Source organism: Kryptolebias marmoratus, linkage group LG8 (assembly GCF_001649575.2).
Source record: "Kryptolebias marmoratus isolate JLee-2015 linkage group LG8, ASM164957v2, whole genome shotgun sequence".
NCBI lineage: Eukaryota > Metazoa > Chordata > Actinopteri > Cyprinodontiformes > Rivulidae > Kryptolebias > Kryptolebias marmoratus.
Genome location: NC_051437.1, coordinates 17,971,423 through 17,993,424, shown reverse-complemented (window position 1 = coordinate 17,993,424; position 22,002 = coordinate 17,971,423). Strand labels below are relative to the sequence as shown.

General features: G+C 42.2%; 1 protein-coding gene across 5 annotated transcripts in view; it reads left to right on the top strand.

Annotated features, from left to right (window-relative positions):
* si:dkey-151g10.3 (serine/threonine-protein kinase WNK3) overlaps nt 1-21,466 on the top strand; it is a 30,853-nt gene extending 9,387 nt beyond the window's left edge. The window contains exons 3-25 of one of the 5 annotated variants that reach the window (XM_017430941.3): nt 4,809-4,981; nt 5,367-5,587; nt 5,743-5,900; nt 5,984-6,072; nt 6,161-6,380; nt 6,582-6,909; nt 7,033-7,148; nt 7,260-7,451; nt 7,971-11,015; nt 11,974-12,011; nt 12,215-12,350; nt 12,438-12,554; nt 12,649-12,750; nt 12,848-12,893; nt 13,001-13,153; nt 13,246-15,191; nt 15,405-15,651; nt 18,055-18,140; nt 18,222-18,550; nt 18,637-18,872; nt 18,955-19,050; nt 19,143-19,300; nt 19,579-21,466. In XM_017430941.3, the coding sequence (XP_017286430.1) occupies nt 4,809-4,981; nt 5,367-5,587; nt 5,743-5,900; nt 5,984-6,072; nt 6,161-6,380; nt 6,582-6,909; nt 7,033-7,148; nt 7,260-7,451; nt 7,971-11,015; nt 11,974-12,011; nt 12,215-12,350; nt 12,438-12,554; nt 12,649-12,750; nt 12,848-12,893; nt 13,001-13,153; nt 13,246-15,191; nt 15,405-15,651; nt 18,055-18,140; nt 18,222-18,550; nt 18,637-18,872; nt 18,955-19,050; nt 19,143-19,300; nt 19,579-20,133 (8,787 nt within the window). In that variant the 3' untranslated portion in view covers nt 20,134-21,466. Of the gene's footprint in view, nt 1-4,808; nt 4,982-5,366; nt 5,588-5,742; nt 5,901-5,983; nt 6,073-6,160; nt 6,381-6,581; nt 6,910-7,029; nt 7,149-7,259; nt 7,452-7,970; nt 11,016-11,973; nt 12,012-12,214; nt 12,351-12,437; nt 12,555-12,648; nt 12,751-12,847; nt 12,894-13,000; nt 13,154-13,245; nt 15,192-15,404; nt 15,652-18,054; nt 18,141-18,221; nt 18,551-18,636; nt 18,873-18,954; nt 19,051-19,142; nt 19,301-19,578 lie in introns of all 5 variants that reach the window. The other 4 variants (XM_017430942.3, XM_017430943.3, XM_017430940.3 and 1 more) reach the window with 4 other exon arrangements.
* Nucleotides 21,467-22,002: the final 536 nt, after the last annotated feature.

Sequence of the window (22,002 nt, the reverse complement as noted above, 5' to 3'; positions counted from 1 at the left end):
ATTATGGACTGTCAGACTGCAGCCTGGGAGAACTGCGCTCCTCTCCACCTTTCACCATAAATTCAGGGGACCAAGGGGATTAGGTGTCCACATGCAGCTTGAAAGAGAAGGAACCTGCTGCTCCCTATAGATGCCTCATTTTTTATTTTGCTTTCCTTGTGAAATTTTACCCCCTAAAAGGGCAGAGCATTTTATTTTGTGTTGTTTAAGGAATGTGTTTGTGTACATTTCTGTGTGTGTGGCCTGTTGCTGCCTGTCTGTCAGACATACAGTATATCACCGTATTACTCTACCTATCACTATCTCTCTTTCTGTCTCACTTCCCTCCCTCCCCATCTCGCTCTATCCCTTTTTTTTGTCTGTTTGAGTGAGCATGCAGGGTGATCCAGGGAGTTAATTACAGTGGGTGCCTGTCAGGCTGGAACAAAAACCCTGCACAGACAGCATAACTCGGGCGGCAGAAACCAGACTGGTTCATCCCAGACTGGTCCAGCTAAGCTTAGCCCTGCCAGGCTCACAGGACTAGAGCAACAATCAGGACGGAAGTTTAATGAGAAGAACTAGCTGAAATATTTGGCAGTTTGCTCTCTTTAGCTACAAGGCCTTATGAATTTATAACTACTTTGAACACAGTTCCACGTTTTGTTATTTTTGCATTCTCTCGCCATGAAACAGTCAGGACCAGGGGTGGGTATTCCTGGTTCTTGAGGGCCACTATGCTGCGTGTTTTACTTGTTTCTCTGCTCCAACACACCTGATTTAGTGGTTTTATTACCTCTTCGTGTTCTGCAGAAGCCTGTTAATCACCCATTGATTCAAATCAGTTGTGTTGGAGCAGAGAAACAAGTAAAAATGCAGGATGGTGGCCCTTGAGGACCAAGATTGCTCACCCCTGGTCAGGACCCTTTGTCCATCTCTGTGCAATTGAAACTCTTTGTTTGGCCATGAATATATTCATAAATTTAGCATTCTAACGGATGGGAAAGGATTGCTTCTTGGTACCAACTACCTACTTTAATTTAGAAATAATTGCTGTTCAGGATAATAAATATATGTGGGACTTGGGGATAATTTTGGTTGCCTTTGATGATGAAAAAGCAGTTAGGTTAGGCCAAGTAAAGCAAACACATGCAATGTTATTGATGTGTGACTAACATAAGTATTGTAGATGTGAAGTCAAACTGACTACAGCCATGGTGACCAGACCAGACTGGAATTAATCGTACTTAACTGGCCAGACACACATTCATGTTGGGTCACTGACAATTGACAAGTGTCCCTAGTCTGTATCTAGTGCCTCTAGTCCCTGAGGCTGTTCATATCCCTCCACTACAGTCATTATTACCTAACTGGCAACAGAAGAAATTCAATTACTGTATATATATTTTTTATTTTACAACAGAAACCATATAACACCCCCATATTCTTTTTTCTTCCAGTAGGCCATGTTGACCTAATATCAACTTTGGTGCTTGTAACACAGCTTCAGGACGTAGGGTTGTTTACACTTTATGTTATTTAAAAAGTGGTTTGTGTAGCATATAGGATAAAGACATTTAAAGAGGTTTGTGAAGCAAGCCTGCTGGCCATGAGCTTTAATCTGGCACCCAGGTCGGCCTTTTTGGAGCAACCAATCTTGTTAGTTAGAGCTGTTGTAGCTTAGTGTAATGTAATCCCAGCCATCCGCCACCTAAGATTTTAAAACGCTGACACACCTAAACTTATGCTGCATAGCAATGTACTGCTGGCAAACTCATTAATGTACAAATGGCTACAAACAACTCCAACAAGACTGTAGTCTTCTTTTTATTGACAGTGCTCTAAATCACCCTTGTTTATCGCATCAGAGAAGAGTGCAACCTGAAAAAAATAACCCCTGTGACATTCGACACTTATGCAGTGTTTGCCAAACTAGATGTTTTAGGGCCCACATGCTTTGGTATTCATGACCCAAGCCTCTTAACATTTACCAAATGTGCCTTGCAAGCCATATTGTGTCCATTTAGCCCAGTGCTTTATGAGGCTGTTTTACAACCTGTAGCTTGACCTTTTACACAAAATGGCAAGAACATCTAGAAAACATTATATAATAAACTACAATCATTAAGAGAGTTAAATAAGCCTGAAAACAAGTAGGAAAAAACAGAATGCTGATTGACTATAATTGCATCATAATCTAAGTTGTTTTGACTCAGGGGACAAAAAAAAGCAGCTGAATTGCAAAATGTGACTTAGCTGACAATGAGAGAAAGTTTATGCATACTGTGCCGTTTACAACATTGTGATTGGATTATGTTTGTAATTTTAATGACAGAATGGTTATTTGTCTAAGTGTCCCTGTGATGGACTTGCGACCTGTCCAGGGTGTCCCACGGCCTCTCAAACATACAACCTTTTTTTTACACATTTAATGAAGAGGGTTGGTATTCAAATATTTGTTTAAGAAAATGATTAGTTTTATTTTATTTGGATTTAATGTGAACTTACTGTGTTAATTTATTAAAGCAATTCTGCAGATATGAGCCTTTTTGGACATGTAAACCATCATTCTGTTGAAATAAGTCTTAACTAATAAAACTTATAGGTCTAAAATATGCTCTAAATACCCTCTCCTATTAGGGGATGGTGTTACATCAAAGAATATTTAATCACTTAACTGTTTTATATAATATTATTTTGTTTAATAAAATGTATGTACACACTTACGTCACATAAACAACTCAGCATGCCAACAGCTTGCCAGTTGTGCAAAATATACTCACTGTGGTTGGATTTTGAACAATATAAGTTTCTACATGTTTAAACTCAATGGACAGAGAGTGTTTACAGAACATTATTTCTGTCTTACTCGGGAGGTTTTCTTGCAGTACAGTAATAATATAATTATTTTTAACTTGAGAAAAGTCATGACTTTTTACTTTAAACTAGGACATCATCTCTACTATCACTGGTGTGTGTGTGATTTGTATTTTTATTTTTTTTAAGAATCAGTGTACAGCAGAGCGTTGATCTGTCTAGACCAAATTAGACAGCTTCGTCTAGACACTAACTGAACTCTCCGTGACCTCTGCTGACCCTGCGGCTGTCTGATTTGACACCCGGCAAGACCGGGGAGGCAGCAGACAGAGAAACACAAGCATGCTTTCTGCCTTACACGGTATCAGACAGTAAGAGTGACGAGGACGAGCTCCGGCAGAGGCGGTGCGTCATGGCAAAATAAAGCACACTTTGCTATGTAAAGCACCGGGTCTCCTTCGTGCTTTACAGCTAAATCAAAAGCTGAGTTTTTACTTGAAAAGAAGACTAATAAAATGCTGGGAAAGCTCGGGGGCAGTAAGATTTAAGCATGGTTTAACACACAAGCAGACAACTGTACATGTATAAACGTGCATGTCATTGCATTGTGGGGGAGTTGGTGTTAAATTTATAAAGTTATGAGGGCAGGCCATGATGGGGTAGCTTAGACGTAGCAGAGTAACCAGGAACAGACTTTTTGTTGACATTCATTTATTTCCTAGTTTAAAGAGGAGGAGTGAAGGGCTTGCCTTCTTCACGAGCGTTTCCAGAAAAGGACACAGAGAAGACAGTGCTCAGCGTATAAAAAAACCCAAAACAAAACAAACACTGGCACTGTTGGGAAAAGAAGCAGACGCTGCAAGCATGAGGGCGAACAAACATTTATATAAATAGACGTAGTGACGAAAAATCGTATTGCATGCATAATTTTCTGTGTTTTTGCACCCAAATATCTGCGGGGTGGCTCTTCTCTAATGGGATTTGGATAAAGCAGAAAAGCTCAGCATCAATGCAATCGATCAGTGGAAAGCCAATGTTATGATGAGGGCTATTTATAGCGAGGTCTGCTTATGACATGACGGTGACTGCCAGCGGATTCTCTCACAGATGTGAAGTCAAACGCATTGTCCTGTTTTAGCGTTTGTTGCAGTTTGCTTTTACGTGTTTCAAAGTTGCTGTCATTTGAGCAGTAAATTTGCAAGTGTTTTGATTTATTTGTTTAAACTATGTTCATTCCCCTAAAAGCAGCAGGACACACAACAACAATGAGCAAAAGACATATATACATAGATATTTTGGTTTTCTAGCCAACAGCTGTATTTTCTAGTGGAAACATTTAAAAAACAAACAAACAAGATTTTCTGTTTAACAAAGGCTTCATTTCTTAGCATTGTGTTTACTTCAGTAACACATCACAATCATACAAGCACTTGTAAAAATGATGTTTAAATGACAGAAAAAGTTCAAATGTGTGCAGTTTTTGGTTTATTATGGCACATATTTTAGTGAGACCACCAGCTGTTTAAGAAATCCCTCCAAGAGGTGAATTGTGTAAAAATAAACAGCATTATTTTATGCTAGAGAAAGACGCACCTTTACTATGCAACAGTTTAATGAATAACCATTTTGCTAGTGTTTACTGTGAGATCGATCAGTGGCCGTTTCTTTAGGTTGCTCGATGCCTGAATTTACGCTGCATTTATTCTGTGTGACATATTGAAGATGTGGCAAATGCAGTGGAGATGTGTTTATAAAGCCACGGCTTGGGTGTGGGCTTAACATTGCTGCAATTTTACATTGCTAGTGCCATCCAGAGGCAGCAGGGGTCATCGCACCGTTGTGAGGCACACTTGTCTTTTGAAATTATAAATAGAATCGTGGGGAAACAATCTTGAATGACTTATTGCAATCTCTTTATTGCAGTTCTGGAGCTGCCAGCCAGTAGATATGGAAGAAGATGTTAACACTGAAACAATACAACTTAGTGTTGACCTCTCTCCTTCTCTCCTTAGGACCGCAAGCTGACCAAAGCGGAGCAGCAACGCTTTAAGGAGGAGGCGGAGATGTTGAAAGGCCTTCAGCATCCCAACATAGTTCGCTTCTATGACTCTTGGGAGTCTGTGCTCCGTGGAAAGAAGTGCATTGTTCTGGTCACAGAGCTCATGACGTCAGGAACACTCAAAACGTTCGTATGATATCTGTTTCTGTTAGTTTTTATACTCTTTTAAGTCTCTGTAATTGTGACTGTGGTTTCTATTTTGTCTTTGGTATAAAAAATCCCTTGGGTCTCTGTGACTGACATCAAAGTCGATAATCCCTTTTATATATTTTATATTTTGCGAATGTCTCGACAATAACATGGATTAACCATTGTATTGTAAATAGCTTTCTTTTTTAAGAACCTTTCTTTAATAAAAACAAACAGACAAAAATTATAAATCAATATTACTCATTTTCTGTATGCCCACTTTAATACAATACATTAAATTTGATGGTTTCTTAAGTTCTGTCTTTTTTATTAGATGTTTACAGTTTTATTGTGAGTGACCTAATTTGTGCTCTCTGAACAGTTATCTGAAGCGTTTCAAGGTGATGAAACCCAAGGTCCTAAGGAGTTGGTGCAGGCAAATTCTGAAGGGTCTTCACTTCCTGCACACCAGAACTCCACCGATTGTCCATCGGGATCTTAAATGTGACAACATCTTCATAACGGGCCCCACAGGATCAGTCAAGATAGGTGACCTGGGACTAGCCACTCTTATGAGGACCTCATTTGCCAAAAGTGTCATAGGTAGGTTGCATCTGTAGACCAACCACTTCCGAGAGCAATTACAGGAAGCTAAGGAGAAAACGTGGGAGTGCTCCTTAGTAAACTGTGAAAGTGGTTAAGTAGCACTTAACCACTTAGGTTGTTACTAACTGAGAACTGCCGCCTTGTTCAAACAGGAACCCCGGAGTTCATGGCTCCAGAGATGTATGAGGAGCACTACGATGAGTCTGTGGATGTGTATGCCTTTGGGATGTGTATGCTGGAGATGGCTACTTCAGAATATCCCTACTCTGAATGCCAAAATGCTGCTCAGATCTATCGCAAAGTCACAAGTGTGAGTGCTCCTGATAGAAGTTAATCAAACCGTGACCGATCTAATTTTATAAATACAAACGTTTCCCTTTTATTTTTCTATAGGGTATAAAGCCAGCCAGCTTCGATAAAGTAAATGATCCCGAAATCAAGGAGATCATTGAGGGCTGCATACGTCAGAACAAAAGCCAGAGGTAAGCAGATTTTAGTTTCATAAAGTGACTTCGATTCTTGCAGATTTGTTGATTTATTTAACATTGTTTACTGTTTCCTCTTTTACAGACTCTCTATCAGAGACCTCCTGAACCATGCATTCTTTGCAGAAGACACGGGGGTCCGAGTGGAGCTGGCAGAGGAAGACACAGGCATACAGGACTGTCTGGCTCTCCGGATTTGGGTTGAAGATCCGAAGAAGCTGAAGGGGAAGCACAAGGACAATGAGGCCATCGAGTTCAGCTACGATCTGGAGAATGATAGTGCTGAGGAAGTGGCTTTAGAAATGGTAAGACATGAGTTTAATTTATGGCTGGTGATTAGAGACAAGGTTCAAAGAATTCACTGGGCTTTGATGATAAGACAAAAAAAAAACTTTGTTTGTGGAGAAACTTCAGCTCATTTCAGAATACTTATTGCTGACCCAGAAGTCCTTTTTGTCTACTCATTATTTACTTACTTTCTTTATCCTTCCCTTCACTTATTACAGGTGAAGTCAGGTTTCTTCCATGAGAGTGATGCCAAGGTGGTGGGAAAATCCATCCGGGATCGAGTGAATCTAATTAAAAAGTCTAGAGAGCGTCGACAGCAGCAGCTTCTTCAGCAAGGCCTTGAAGAACGAAGAGACTCCACCATAACCTCTTACCCATTTTCATATCCCTCCTGCCCATCCTCGCTGATGCTCGGGACGGGTGGTCTTACAGGAGGTGGAGAAACAGGAGCTGCAGGAGGAGTTCAGGAGTCTGAGGAGCTGCCGGAAGTAGACCAGCATGTCAGGCAGCAACACATTTTCAGTGCGACAACCCTTAGTCTGCCAGGTAGCATTTTAAAACATTGTAAAACTAAATAAAAACTAAATATACTGGTTTTATAATTTAAAAACGCATGTAGTTTTTGTTTTTTAAACTGTGTACTATTTTAAATGATCTTTTACTCAGAAGGTGAGAGCCATGGGTCTGCCAGCTGTGAATCGTATGCCAGTGGACAGAGCCAGGCACACTCTCAGCAAGGGGAATCGTACTCCCACTCACAGATTACGCTCCCCCTTATGGCAGCTGTAGGTTCATGCTTCCCCTTATTATGAATGATAGAAATCCGCTTATCATTTGAAGTCATTGTATTGATAAAATACATGGTTTATTAACTGTTTTTTTGTTTTGTTTTGCAGAGCACAGGTGCATTGGTTAATCCTCAGATGCTCAGCATTGGTGAGGGTGGAAGTGGTTCAAATGTGCCTCTTGGTCAGAGTGTTAGCATGCCCATAAGTAAAAGTGAAGGGGGTCCTGTTGCCCAGACATTTCTTCAACCCAACGCCATGGTTCCCCAGGTATCACCAAGTGTACCTCAGCAATATTTTCAGGTGAAAAGATGATGATGCATGTGTTGAACTAAAAAAACATATTTACGCAGGGTCGTTTAACATTAATGGAAGTAAAATAATGGCTCAACTACTCTGTTTCATTTGGACTTTTTCTCCCCTTTAGTAATTTAGTAATATATATCAAATAACCTTCATACCCTCACAATTCTTTGAGATTGACCAGCAATACACAGGGTTTCCCCCAGGAGGTTATTGAGCTCAGGTAGTGAGATGCAAGAGTTGAGAAAGCTTTGGAATGTAAAAATGTGCTTTTTTCAATTTTATCTTAAGTTAATTTTTATCTCATCTTTGAAGTGTAATTTCTTTTTATAATCTTAGTTTAACAAGTCTCAAAAGTGGACAACTTTTGTAAACACTGTGGGAAACTTTGTTGTTAAAAGTTAATGTGTTCATGATTTATGCTCCTGGCTTATGCTTAACCTAATTTTTCTACTGCTTTGTCCCCCACCCTTCCCCTCTTTCATCTCTAATCATCATTCTTTCATTATCACTGAATAGTCACAAACATTTCCATCAGATGCATTTCAGACTGCCATTCCTCATGGGTCAGCGGCCCCCTCACAGACATTTATACCCCCTGTTTCCCCACAAGCACCCATTAATGTGTTCACTACATCCATGCCAGTCAGTGATGCTATTGGACAAGCAGGGACCATTGTGCCCCAAACTCAGCAGATCCAACACCCTGCAATGCCCATGCAGCACACTGACATCATTACCCACGCCGCACCCCCACAAACACAGCCTGTCATGATCTCACAGCACTCCATTATCCCACAACAACAGAGAGGGATGGATCCCCAGACCTGCACTCTACAGCAGCAGCCACAAAGGCAAATGAAGGCCCAGGTGACTCTTGTTGAACAACAAGTTACTGCCATTCATCTGCCACCAGGGCAGGATCAACAGAGCCTTTCAGCTGCAGCTATCCAGAAATGTCAACTGGAGCCTGAGCAGCAGACATTTGTACAGCAGCCTGTTCAACGTGTCCAACCAGCTTCTCAGCAGCATGTGATGTCTACACAAACAGCTATGGCAGTGCCACAGCAGCCAGCAGAGCAACATCAAGCTTTTAAACAGCAGTTGTATGCACAGCAACAGCTTGATCAGCAGCAACAAGCAACCCTCTTTCAACAACAGGAACAGCAGGCCCAGTTGCAACAGCAAAAACCACTGCAATACAAACAACTCGTGGATCAGCAGCAGCAAGTTCCTGCACAACAAGATCAATCAGTACAGGCATACTTACAACATCAGAAAGAGCAGCAACAGCAGCAGCATCTTAGCTTACAGCAACAGCAGCAAATCCAGTCATATCAACAAATTGGACAACACCAAGATAGAACAAAAACAGAAACAGAGATGCAACGACAAAGTGGAGAACAGCAGCTGCAATTTCAGCAGGCACAACAGAAAAATGAACAACTGCAACAGCAAAATGCAACCCAACAGAGGGAGCAACAACTATTAATACAACAAGATTTGCAAAAGCAGCTGCTGCAACAAGAGCAGCAACAAGTGCAACTCAAGCAACATGTGGAGCAGCAGCAGCAAGTTCTGTTGCAACTACAGTTAGAACAACAGCATCAGCAAGTTTTGTTGCAGCAGCAACAAGCAAATTTGTTACAGCAACAAGCTCAGATGAAGCACCAAATTAAAGAGCAGCAGCAGCAGCAACAAGCTGCTGTTATTCAGCCCCCTCAAACTGAAAAACATGAACCTGTGCATGTTCCACAAAGCAACAGTGAGCTACAGATTCAGCAACAAACGGCTAATATACAACAGTTGCGTCTCCCACAACTTAACACCTGTCAGTTTGCCCAGCAGCAGCAACCAGTTGTTGCTCATCATCAGCACCACACCTCCACGGTGGAACCTCATCTTTCTGTTGGTGTTCCAAGTTGCACTGAAACAGTTCAGCGCCAAACTCATGTAATCTCTCCAACTCCGGTCCCAGTGACCATTCAGGCTCCGCAAATTCCCCACCAGACATCTCCCGCTGTCCTCACTCAGCACGGACAGGTTCATCTTCAAAAACAGGAACAGTTCCCAGTCCAGTTTTTAGCTCAGTCCGTACCCCGAGCTCCTCAGCCTGCGACTGAAGCCAGTGGAACTTCCCCAGCGGCAATGATCTCGGGACAAATGCAACAAATGCAAGTCTACCAGATCCAGCAAGTTCCTCTGCAAGCTAATTATCCTGGACCTGTAACTCCCACACAGGGTCAGGTAGCTGCTCAGCCATTAATCCAGACTCAACCTCAACATACAGCTATTCTGCAGTCCCAGCAAGTACCTGGCCAGATCCCAAAAGTTGATATTCAAATGATAGGCCAACAGCACCAAAGTACAGCTCAATCCTTAGCTGCTGTTGCTTCAGTTTTTAGTCCAATACAGCATGAAACTTGTGTTCAGCAAAATGTCCAAATGCCTAGTCTTAGCCAATCCAATCTCCGACAGGAAGCTCAAGGCCAGGCACCCTACCAAGTGCATCCTCAGCCTACAGGTGGCTTTTTAACTCCCCAGTATGTCCCTCAATCTACTCACCAAAGCATGCCATCCTTACTGCATGATATGACTCATACTTCACAACAGCAAGTGTGTCAGCAGCAAACACTCCAGTATCAGCAGGTCCTTCTGTCTCCAGGCTCAGCTGGTGAAGCTAAAACTGGTGGTCTAGCAGTTGACCCTACCTGTCTTCCTGTCACTCCTCATCCTGTGCAGGTTGGACAAGGTGAAGATTTAAGCCAAACAACAACACATCCAGTTGTTCAGGCCCAGCAGCAGTCTACAAGAAGCTCTGTGGACTCCTCTGTCGTTCAGCCCATGTCCCAGTCATTGATGTCTCAGTCTATAGAGCATTACCAGCAACAGCTGCAGAGTTTGTCTCAAGTGCACCAGCCCCCAGCCCAACCTACCGCACACTCCCAGTTACTGGCACAGCTCATCCAGATTCCTATGCCACAACCATCTCAGCAGGACTTAACAGCACTTAACACTGAAGGTCAGCTTCCTCCACAGGGTCCCCCTACTTCACATGTGATGATTCAGCCCTCTGCGCTGATAGGAGCCAGTAATGTCGCTGAGACCCAGTCACAGAGCAGGACGCTGCCTCTTTACAGTCACCTAGTGGCAGGCTGTCCTCCATCTCCACAGCATCAACCAGCTCATACACACACACAAACTAGCAATCAGGTCCAAACGCACTCTCAGACACAAACACAAGTTCACACACAAAGTCACTCTCATACTCAGACACACAACGAGGCTGCTGTTCGTGCACAACAAATGTCCCTCAGCTCTTCAAATGCCTCGTGTCCCTCAGCACCACCGCCGTCTCTCCCATCCCAACATCCTACCCCAGCCCCTGCTACAGAGCTTCCTCCTCCTTCAGCAGTAGCCCAGGTAGCCTTAAAGAGGCAGGCCGAGTTTATTCCCACCTCTCCTTCACCTGTCACTGCGCTACAATCGCTTGACTCTAATGCTCCTAAACTGTTCCAAGCCTCGCTGCAAGACTGTGACATTTCTCTACAGGGCGTCACTCAGGTACATGGAATACAAAAGTGTGCTGTACTAATCTTTTTTTTCTCTGACGTATTGGTTTAATGAATAATACTAATCTCTAAATATTTGAAAAGGCTTTGGACTTTTCTGTTCTTTTCAGACCGTTTCTGATTTCTACATTTCTTTTTTTTTTGTCTTGTTGGATATTTCTTCCTTTATTTGATCATTTAACACCCCCAGTAAGAGAGGCAGCAAAACTTTGATATGATATACCTTTAATATATCAGTGTTCTTGCTAAATTGGATTTTATTTTATTTTCATTTTACCACTGTTGGTACATATATACTAAAACACTACATGCATAAATAGCTCTTCTCTGCTTTATCTGTCCATTTATACTATCCCAAACAGAAAGAACAAGCTGAATTATCTATATAAAAAGTTTTGGAAACATTAGTTCTGCCTCTTTTTAGAACAGTTGTCCTACTTTGCCTTTTTTATTTATAAAACCTGACTTTGTACAAGTTAAAGCCATTTTTAGGGTGCTCATTTTTCTGTGTCTAAACAAATTTAATGAATGTAATATGTACTTGTAACATTGCAGAGTGTTGAGAAGGTGTCGCTTGCCTTTGTGACCTAAAAATACAACCAAAATATATTTTCCAATGTTCTCAAATAGCTTTTTTGTCCTGACATGGAGACTCAAAAAAGTGCATTTGAGTCGTCCTTATGTTATTTTAATTCAACCTTTCTGATTCATTAAAACTGTCAGAATAATTATGTTTAGTGTATTTGTTTTTTATAAACACCAAGACTCAATAGAGTTCTATCAAAATACTTAAATGTTTTCAGGAGCATCAATAATTCTAAGGAGGATTGAACTGGTTATTCAGTGTCATTTTTTTATTTGCATCTAATTTAGCAGAGGATTGATTTATTTGTCTGTGTGTTTCTCTCTACATATGTACTTTGTGTGCATATTTATATGCCACTCTGCAGGATGGTCCACTGAATACAAGTGCAGAGTCTTCATCAGGGTATGTCTGATATTAGTATTGATTGATTTGCATTTACAGAAAAAAAGCCTAAAGAATCCAAAAACTTTGATTTGCTTTAGAGCAACAATCTGTATCAAGGTTTATTTATTTTTGTTTTACAAAAGACATTTTTGAATGAAGAAAAATGGATTTAAATTCAAATATATTTACAAGACTGTATTTAACACCCATTCCGTCCTCAGGACTCTTCCAGCTAATGGTGACGACTCCCTGCATCTTTCAGCAAATGGAAAATTAGAAAAATCAAAGGCTCAGAAAAGAGCTTCCATACTGAGGCCTGAGAAAGGTTCCCATCCATTTCAACTGAGCATGCTCCAGGTAAAGAAAAATACATCACCATCTTGTGAGAAATGTATATTTACATCAAGCAGTTGCATAATTAGATTGTCTTCAACTCATCCAAAGGTTTCCAGCAAAGGGGACAATATGGTAGAATGTCAGTTAGAAACTCACAGCAATAAGATGGTGACATTCAAGTTTGACATTGAAGAGGACACACCTGAAGATATTGCAGACTACATGGTAAACACCCCATGTATTACAAATGCCTGCGCTCGTACATAAATGTCATTACATAGTTTCGTAATGCCTGGTTTGGTTTGGTTTCACTTCATAGGTTGAAGAGGACTTTGTTCTTGATACAGAAAAAGAGAAATTTGTAGAGGAGCTTAAAGCAATAGTTCAAAAAGCCCAGAAAATTCTTCAGACACATTCACAGGTCTGTTGATGTACATCTGTCAGTTTGCCTGTTTAGATTGTATTTTGCTTTGTATTGATTGAATATTAATAAATTTAAATCTTTGTTTCTCTGTCAGACTGGATCAACCGACCAGTTAATTGTGAGCACTCCTACGAGCTCGAGTAAGGTTTTGGATATACATATATTTTCTTTTTTAACAAAAAAGTGACATAAAGAGGTAAAAGCTGTATATTGTTCCCATCAACAAACTGTTTTTATGGTTTCTCAGTAGACTCAGTGCCCCAGTCGTCTCCAGTGGGACGATGGCGCTTCTTTATCAACCAGACCATTCGCCATAGAGACTCCCTGTCCAGCCAGGGGACAGTCACACCCCCACCCACTTCAGAAGCCAGGATTCCACAATCTCCTCAACGAGACAAAGGTGAGCCCTACGTAGGTCTTTTTGAACGTTGTGGTTTATTATTTTGACCAAACTGATAGTTTTTATTATTCTAACTTTGTTTTTTCTTGCAGTTGTAGAAGATGATGGATCTCAAAGTCTTGAGTCTTGTACTACAATGGTTTCTCCCCCACACACAACTCGTTCTTCTGCCTCACCTTCAGTCTCTACTGCCTCGGCCCCTGCTTCCACAGCTCTTCCAGTCTCTGTGGCTGTGGCCACTGCTTCTGAAACCATCTCTGGGCCGGCCTCTGTCCCACTCATTGCCTCAAGCTGTCTTGAATTGCCAGTGTCCACTGCTGCTCCTACCGACCAGATACTTAGTTCTCTTTTAGCTAATGCAATACCACCTGTTGCAGACGCTCCCCCATTGTCCACTGCTCCTGCTGCTGTGTCTCCCTCACCCACCCCCATGTTTCCTGGTAACTTTACTGCTCCCGTCACCAGTGTTTGCTCCGCTGCAGCAGTTACCCAGTCTTCAGCCTCTTTTCAGTCCCCTTTTCCGCTTGAAGTGATGTCTTCTGCAGTGAATCAGCTTGCCATGGAGCAGCAGCAGACATTCGCCCAGGTGGCCACTTCACAATCACGGCAGGCTCCAATGACGCAACAGCTGCAAGCAGTGCATTTTGAAAAGGAGTTACAGCAGGCAGCATCCCAACAACAACCATTACAACATCAAGGCAATCAAGAACAAATGTTACTGCAGCAAGAACGACCACCCCAACAGTCTTTCCAGCAATTACAACAACATCAGCTAATGGAAACACAAATGCCACTTCAACAACAACTGACTGAAGCGCAAATGCTGTCTATGCCAGGTAATACAGAACTGTTACATCAGTTGCTGCCACTATTACCTGTACAGCAGACCCAGCCGCAGCAAACATCGCCGTTTGCTCCACAGCTGCTGCAACAGACCCAGTTTCAGCAGTCACCACAACAGGTTAGTGCATCTCTATCTTATTTAGTGACTCAGCAGCAGGAGCAGCAGCAGCAACAATTAAATCTGCAGCAGACAATACATTTACAACAACAGCAAATGATGCAGCTACAGCAACAGCAACATCAGCTGTTAATGGGTGCTGCTGCTCAGAACCAACTGTTGTCCTCATCCGTAAGTCAACAACTAGTTCAACAGCAGACACAGCTAAATGTCACCTCGATGCCACAACAGCAGATTCTGCATCAAAACCAAGGTCCTGTTGAGCTGCTACAACATGTTCAGTCGCAGAAAGTCCTGCAACACCCCGAGCAACAACAGGAGATGGTTAAAGCCATGGACACACCGCAGAAACAGCAGCAGTTTCCAATGCAGAAGCAGTCATCTTTGCAGATGTCAGAGTCAGAGGTGTCCGCAGGTGAGACAAGTGTCACTGAAGACACTGGCAGCTATTCTGCTCATTTCCACCCTTCATCCGACTCCTCGCTGCCACCTCTCCATCTTTCCTCTGCTGAAGCCCACTTACCCAATCTCTCCCTCGCTATGACACCATCCCCCGCCCAGCCATCCTCTGTGGCTGAGTCAGACAGCGAAGGCCCCCCGAAAATGGGATTTGTTGACAACCGTATAAAGACTTTAGATGAGAAGTTGAGAAACCTGTTGTATCAGGAGTACAGCGGCGGGGCCACACATACTGGAGCTGCCTCTGCACCTGTGTCAGCTACCTCCACATCAGCTGGGGGTGATGAGTCATCTGAACCACAGGCCCTCCAGCTCTTATCTTTTCACCCACCTGCCTCTTCCTCCGACACCTCCCCCTATGCCTCGTCTTCTACTACCTCCTCCACCACTCCCCGCTCCTCTTCCACCTCTCCTGACCCAGAGAGGGGTGAAGAGGGAAAAGAAGCATCTACAGACATGCCCAACCTTGTGCAGTTGAGCCCAGTGGAGCAGCAGCCTGGTCCATCTCTCCCCTCCACTTCTGCCTCATCCTCTCCGCATCCTTCTCTCCTCCCTCCCAGTCATGATGAATCTGCCGGCCCCCACTCCCCACTTGTACCAGGAGAACCAACCGTATTTGTAAGTAAAAGCAACGATAAGTTTTAGAGTAATTTTTTCATGTTTTCACTGTTCTAAACTGGCTTCATTTTGCTGTTTAAAGTCTGTAAATGTGATTCCACTCTATTCTCTTTAACCGTTCTTGATGAGTTGTAATATTTCAAAGTTGAAGTCTCTCTCTGTTTTTATGTCTCACATCCATTCAGCCACTCCTAATTGTTCTAACTGTCCTAGGCTCTACCCCCACACTCTGACACCAGTGCCACTGGAGACGCATCATGGCCCCCCAATCAGCACCTGATCCCCCTTCATCAAGGACAGCAGCAGCACAATGCAGGAGGTGGATATTTTGGCCTAAACCTGACATGTCCTAGTATCAGAAACCCGGTTAGCAAGAAATCCTGGACTCGAAAATTCAAAAACTGGGCATGCAAACTGCGCCACTCCGCCATCTTGTTCAAGAAGCCCAGAGTCCCACAAGGTAGCGTCCTTTTAGGGAGCGAAAGAGAGAGCGAGAGAGAGAGAGAGAGAGAGAGAGAGAATGGGGTATTTGGGCATGGACTTAAACCCTAAGTCTAATACTAATTTAAACCTAGTAAACAAACTTTCTTAACCCTTAAGAGTTATTTGGAGTTAATGTTAATGAATGCTAATGTTTAAAACTATTTAATCATATTATTCATAATATTTTACAATTTGTAATGTCAGTGTTGATGTCACTGCATACATTACTGTTTGTATTTTTGTTTTGTTGAATTTTGTTTTTTACTAAATTTCATTTTATTGACAATTAATTTTTTTTCTTTTTTGCATGAGTTACTCAGAGCCCAGAACAGTGAAGAGTAGAGAAGGGTGGGGAAATTGGCACATTGTAGGAAGAGGTTTGCATCAAAAATCTGATGCCCTCCAAGTGCAGATGAGCTCTGGAGTAAAGCCCAGCTGTGACCTGTGCCCAGGATATACCCCGTTCATACGACACCCCTGTTCACTGCCCCAAGCCCGCAGGCACTACCAGCAGCTTCCACCTCACCTCACCTTCACCTGCTGACTCCATTTAGACAGCGCCTCGCGCCGTTTCACAGATAAGATAGATGCTAAGAAGCTGAGCCAGTGTACGATCCGTCGTTATTCAGAATGCATGTGCTCTTTCTGCGTAAGCCTGTTCGATGTAGCATTATCTAGTGAGACTTCAGTTTATCTTATAGTGAATTAGAGCAAATCTTTTACTCAGACTTTACTTTATATTTATGTATATAAAATATTTGTACTAGGGTAAAAATCAGATTATTTCAGTGCAACCCCGGATTTAAAAAAAATTGGGATGTAAAATGTAAACAAACAGGATTCAGAAAAGACATTTCAAACATACAGTATATGGGTGACACAATATGTAAGGAAATAAGACAAAGTTCCTCTGGGACCTTAGTGCAACATATAAGACAATAATGATGCTAAAACAATTCAGGTTTATTGGCAATGCAACTTTTTTTCCCCACAATAAAAATGCGGCCCACAATATGCTGCATGATTATAAATTTTAGAGAAATTTCTACATGGAGGACAAGGTTTAAAGCCAGTGATCAACAGCTTTCCTCTGATGGAAATTCATTACACAAAGAAATTGCTCAGCTATGAAGTGCCTGCATGGGCTAAAGAACTAATCTAAAATCCATTATTAGGGAATATACTTCATCTCCATTCAGCATGTTATTAAACAATGAGTGACTAAACCTTTGGTCTTAAATGTGCTCGTTTGCAAAGGTAACCATAATGTTGAAAAAATAAAGCTGAACCACTGAGCCACAGAAATCCTATATCAAGGAGAAATACAGAATGTCTTCTACTCAGTTCTCAAACAACAATCAACATTTTAATGGTTGTTAATAGACTATTTTAAACACATATAAAGCTTTGCATAATTTGCAAACCATAGCATTCCTTTTTGTTTACATTTAACAGTGTCCCAAATCAAAAAGAACAGGGTTGAATGCATTGTGTAAATTACCCAGAGCCCATAAGTTATAGCCAGATTTGCTCGAAAGCAAGTCTAAGCTTTATTCAGTCACAGTATACCACCCGTCTTGCATGTATTTGTTTCTATGTGTTGCATGTGTAGCATTAGCTTAGAACCACTGCTACAAGAGCACATGCATGATCACCTGTTATGTTCTCCACGACTAATAATGGACCATTATCTGTAAGTAATACCTGTAACAAACTGCACATTTCTTCTCCATTGTTGTGTTTTTTTAAACATCTAAACTTGAATAATGCTTTGATATTCCACATGCACACCTTACTAATGTTTAATCCTTAATGTCGAACATCACGACAGACCTGGGCCCTGGTCTGAAATGTTTCATTTGTTTTATGAGTGGGTCTGTGGTGAGTTGATGAGAATGAGCGAGTGAATTTCTGAGTAACAGAGGTCAATTTCTTTTGTTGTTATGTTACATTCTCATTTAAACTGTAATGACTGCAGTTTTTTTTAAATAAAACAACACTTTTTACGCTCTTCTTCACACATTCAAAAGATGTTTTTGAACATTTTAAACTTTCTTCAGTTTGTTGTTTCTAATTTAGAGAATGACACGCAAAACATATAGTGTTTACACATTTTATAGGCCTTCATTCAAGTAAGACACAAAGGTGATTATGTTCTCATGACGGGTGATTTTTAACACTGTGCCTTTGTGTCTGTGTCCTGCGTCCGTCTGTGTTCACCTGATGTCTCACTGCTTTGTGCCTTTCTATTTTTCCTGTGTTGATTTTGTACTCGTCTTTGTCACCATTCATGTGCTTTTCGTACACGTGCGTCTATGTTATTGTCTTTATGTTTTTGCCTCCCCCCCTTTTTCGGTCTTCATCCCTATCTCTATATCAGATGGACATTCAATCAGTCAGCCGCTTGAAGCGGATAACAAGGAGACATCATTGAGTTCATCTCAGTCGCACAAAGGGCGGTTTCAGGTGAGAGTGTGTATACTGATTTTATCTTCACTTTTTTTAATTTAATCGTGCACTAAATATTTCCAACATTTCTACTGTTAGGTGACACCAGTGCTCCAGACATCTCCCCCAAAGGTTGCTGCGTCAAGCCATGGGAGTATGCACAGGAAAGTGGGACGCTTCTCTGTAACCAAGACGGAGACGAAGAAAGAGGACAGGCACACTGACAGCTCACCTGTGTCTCCTGACCTGGAAAGAGCGAGAAGGAAATCTCAGACCAAGGAATGGGATAAAGAAGACAGTAAGAGGACCCCATCAGTGGCCCGAGGACTTGGACACAGCCACTCACAGCTGGGCAGCAGTGACGATGACGACGGGAGTGAGCTGGAGGATGAAGAGCTGAGAAAAGAGCTACACAAACTCAGAGAAAAGTAAGTCCACAAAGGGCAAAAAAATGTCTGTCTCCATTTATTGGTGTTTCTTGTTTACAGCATGCTACAAATCATTCTGTCTGCAGGCACATCAGAGAGGTTGTTTCTCTTCAGGCCCAGCAGAACAGAGAGCTACAGGAACTTTACAAACAACTCCGTTCTCTTAAAGACCAAAGACAGAGTCTGCCCGCCTCCCTGTGCCGAACCCCTCCTCTTCCTGTGGCACCTCCTGTCCTCTCTCCACGCAGGCCAAGGCCAGCCAAAATCAAGCTTCGGCCCCGACCTCACTCTCACATGGACAACAATGGAGTGACGCGCTCTGGTTAGGCTGCAATCAATCCCCCGCAGTTTTAATTTTATCTCCTTTTGTCTCTGTGTGATATTGTGTTTAATGTCTCTTTTAGGGATTCAGCAGTCAAGTAGTTTTTCAGGTGGCGAGCAGGGTCGACTGTCACCATTCTGCCACCCAGAGCTTCAAACTTCAGTGCCTGCTAAAACAGGTAGCTTGACATATTAGTGCCCAGTCAAGAGAACAAATAATTATTGCCATGAAGAAGTTTTATAAATCAGCTCCTTTTTTTTTCTTCTGTAGATCACAGTCCGTCAAGGAAAAGCACATTCACAGATGAACTTCACAAGCTTGTTGATAATTGGACGAAGGAGGTGGTGGGCCCTGCTCAGACCAAGCCTTCACTGAATCAGATCAAGCAGATCCAGCAGGTGCAGGGAGGCTGGAGCCAGTCAGCGGAGGTAAGACATCAGAAGATAAAACGCTTTGCAAAAATGAACTGATTGCATGATGAAATAGATTATTGATCTTATCATTTAAAGGATCATTTTGTTTTAATAAAAGAGTAGCATTTGCCAGTTTATATCACATATAATTATAAAACAAATAATTTAGTTGCTCTTTATTAGAGAAGTTGAGGGCAGAAATAGTTTTAGAAATCTGAATGTGTTTGATGTCTGACATTTGCGGAAGGATCCAAAGTACAGTTTTCTTTTAGCATGTATTAATGTGATTACAGGCCGCGCCTCCAGGTTGGTTTCCAGCAGCCCAGCTGAGCCCCCAGGCACCTCCGGCCCCTGCAGGCTTGACGGTGGCAGCCTCCTCTCATTACACAGGGGGAGGAAGCCTGACAACCCTCCCCTCCCCAGGACCCCCACCTTCACAAACTCACATGGCTCAAGTGCCACAGATGCAGCAAAGTTTACACCTCCATCAGCCTGGCCCCCTCCTGCAGATGCCCTATCAGCAGTCCCCTTTGTGCCAGCCTCGGATGCAAACCTCCATGCATTCACCGACACAGCCCGCTATTCTGCTGCCCCAGTCAGCAACACAAAGCCAACTGCTGCTGCCTTCCCAAGTTCCCACATCACCGGTGACCACAGCCATGTCCCTGCTGCAGGGCAGTGGCACCAACGTAGTCACTGATAGCACTGCTGTTGTCGGGGCGGTGTTTTGCTCCCCTTCCTCTCAGTCGACGACCTGTTCCCCATCTTGTTCAACTGCTGCTGTACCTTCCAGTGCCAAAATTCACCCAGCGCCCCCCGCTTCCACTCTTCCTCTGGGACAGAAATGAAGCCTAGCGAACTGTGAGGTCAATATGAAGGTCCAAGAGATGGAAAAGCTGAGCGAGTCAAGATGTGAAGCAGATTCATTTGGAGTGTTAGTTGAATTCATGTGTGAGAAAATTGCGACTGAATCGAATTTCAGGATCCCAGCTTGCTTCTGATGGAGACGGGAGATGATTGTGAAAGACAGAAAATCAATTCTCGGATGTACAGCCGGGGTTATGAATGACTGGATGTTGAGATGTACAAAGTCATTAATGTAGGAGTGTGTGGTTTTATGTGTGCGGCTGAGTGTTTGTGGAATATCTGACAACATATCACTTATGTCCTTGGACACAAATGACCACTTCTGTCTCTGTTTGCAAACCAACTCTGCTGGACCCGAAACCTCCCGAGGCAGAGACAAGGAGGACTAAATCAAGCAGATTCAGCAAGTGCAGCGAGGCTGGAGAATGGCGAAAGATTCCACTGTGGTAGTATTTTGTGTGTTAAATTGCCAATGCTTACGGTGAAAGGACTATCAAATTTAAAAGTGCAATTAGTGATGGTCATTTCAATTGACCAGCATGTATTGTATTGATTTGTCTAAAAAGCTTCAAACATTTTTCTAAGAGGCACATATGATGATTATTAGATGCATCGAGGAATTTTTAAACCTTTTAAAACTTGAGACTTGCAGCACAATATAACTCAGTGGCCAATAAAAAAAATAAATAAATAGAATTAAACGGCATGTTACGCGGTTTAGCATGGTAAACTTATCTGGCTGCCGTCATTCCCATAGTACAACGAAACACTTCTGCAGTGCTGCAGAATGCTACAGCATGTCTTTTGTACTGTTTTGTGTTCGTAAGAGAAAACAGTCATAAATTCATGCTGCAAAGATCAATGAAAACCCAGCGTATGTGGTTCGGCCATGACCTCAGACAGCATCCACCTGCTGCGTATTCATCAGTCTTGTTGGATATTTGCAGCCTGAAGATATAACCACTCGCAGGTAAAATTTGCTTTCACGTCTGACATCTTCTGCTTTCAGTTTGAACTCTGCATTTCAGGTCGTCTCTGCGTCCTGCTGAAGTGAACGATGGAAAAAACGAAAAGAACTGCCAAGTTATTTTTGACCGGGGAAGCCAACATGTGTAGGGTGTTTCCGTGCTGCCTTTTCTAATTACTGCTTTGTTGTGAGTGCGTGATCGTATGTTTTTATGTGCAATGAAGCTCTGTGAGTCTTACGGTGTATTTCATCACGATTTACATCCCCTTTTTTCTTTTCCTTAAAGCAGCCTCTCAGATGTCACTCTACTCAAGTAAAAATGTTTACTCCGCCTGTATTCAAAAAAAGTTAAAAAACAAAAACAACTGGACTTCTATTCTGTAGCTGAAGACGTTTCGCTTCTCATCCGAGGAGCTTTCTCAATTCAGAAATAGAGAGTGTGGAGTTGAGCTTTTAAAGCTGAGATGTGATGTAAGCTGGATTGCTTGCAAATTGTTCTCACTCTCCTAGAAGTCCAGTTGTTTTTGTTTTTTAACTTTTTTTGAATTTACCATGGCCTGGATGACTGAGAATCTACACCAGCTTACTCCGCCTGTGTTCCAGGCTTGCTTCCTTATGTAACAAAAACATGGAGACATCAGACCGTAAGGGTTGTAAGTTTGATGTTTAACGCAGTTAAAAGTTGTGAAGCTCTCACATGTCAGCTGTAAGCTTTGTTTGGCATTTCTTGTTTATATTGTGAACTATTTAGTCTTTAACTCCAGGCTTTTAGTGTGACTGCATCATTCAGAAGCTGAAATGTGGGCCATAGGTGTGTTCTGTGCACATCACTAAAGTTTAATTTATTTCCAAACTTCATTTACATGCAAAGATATGCAGGATA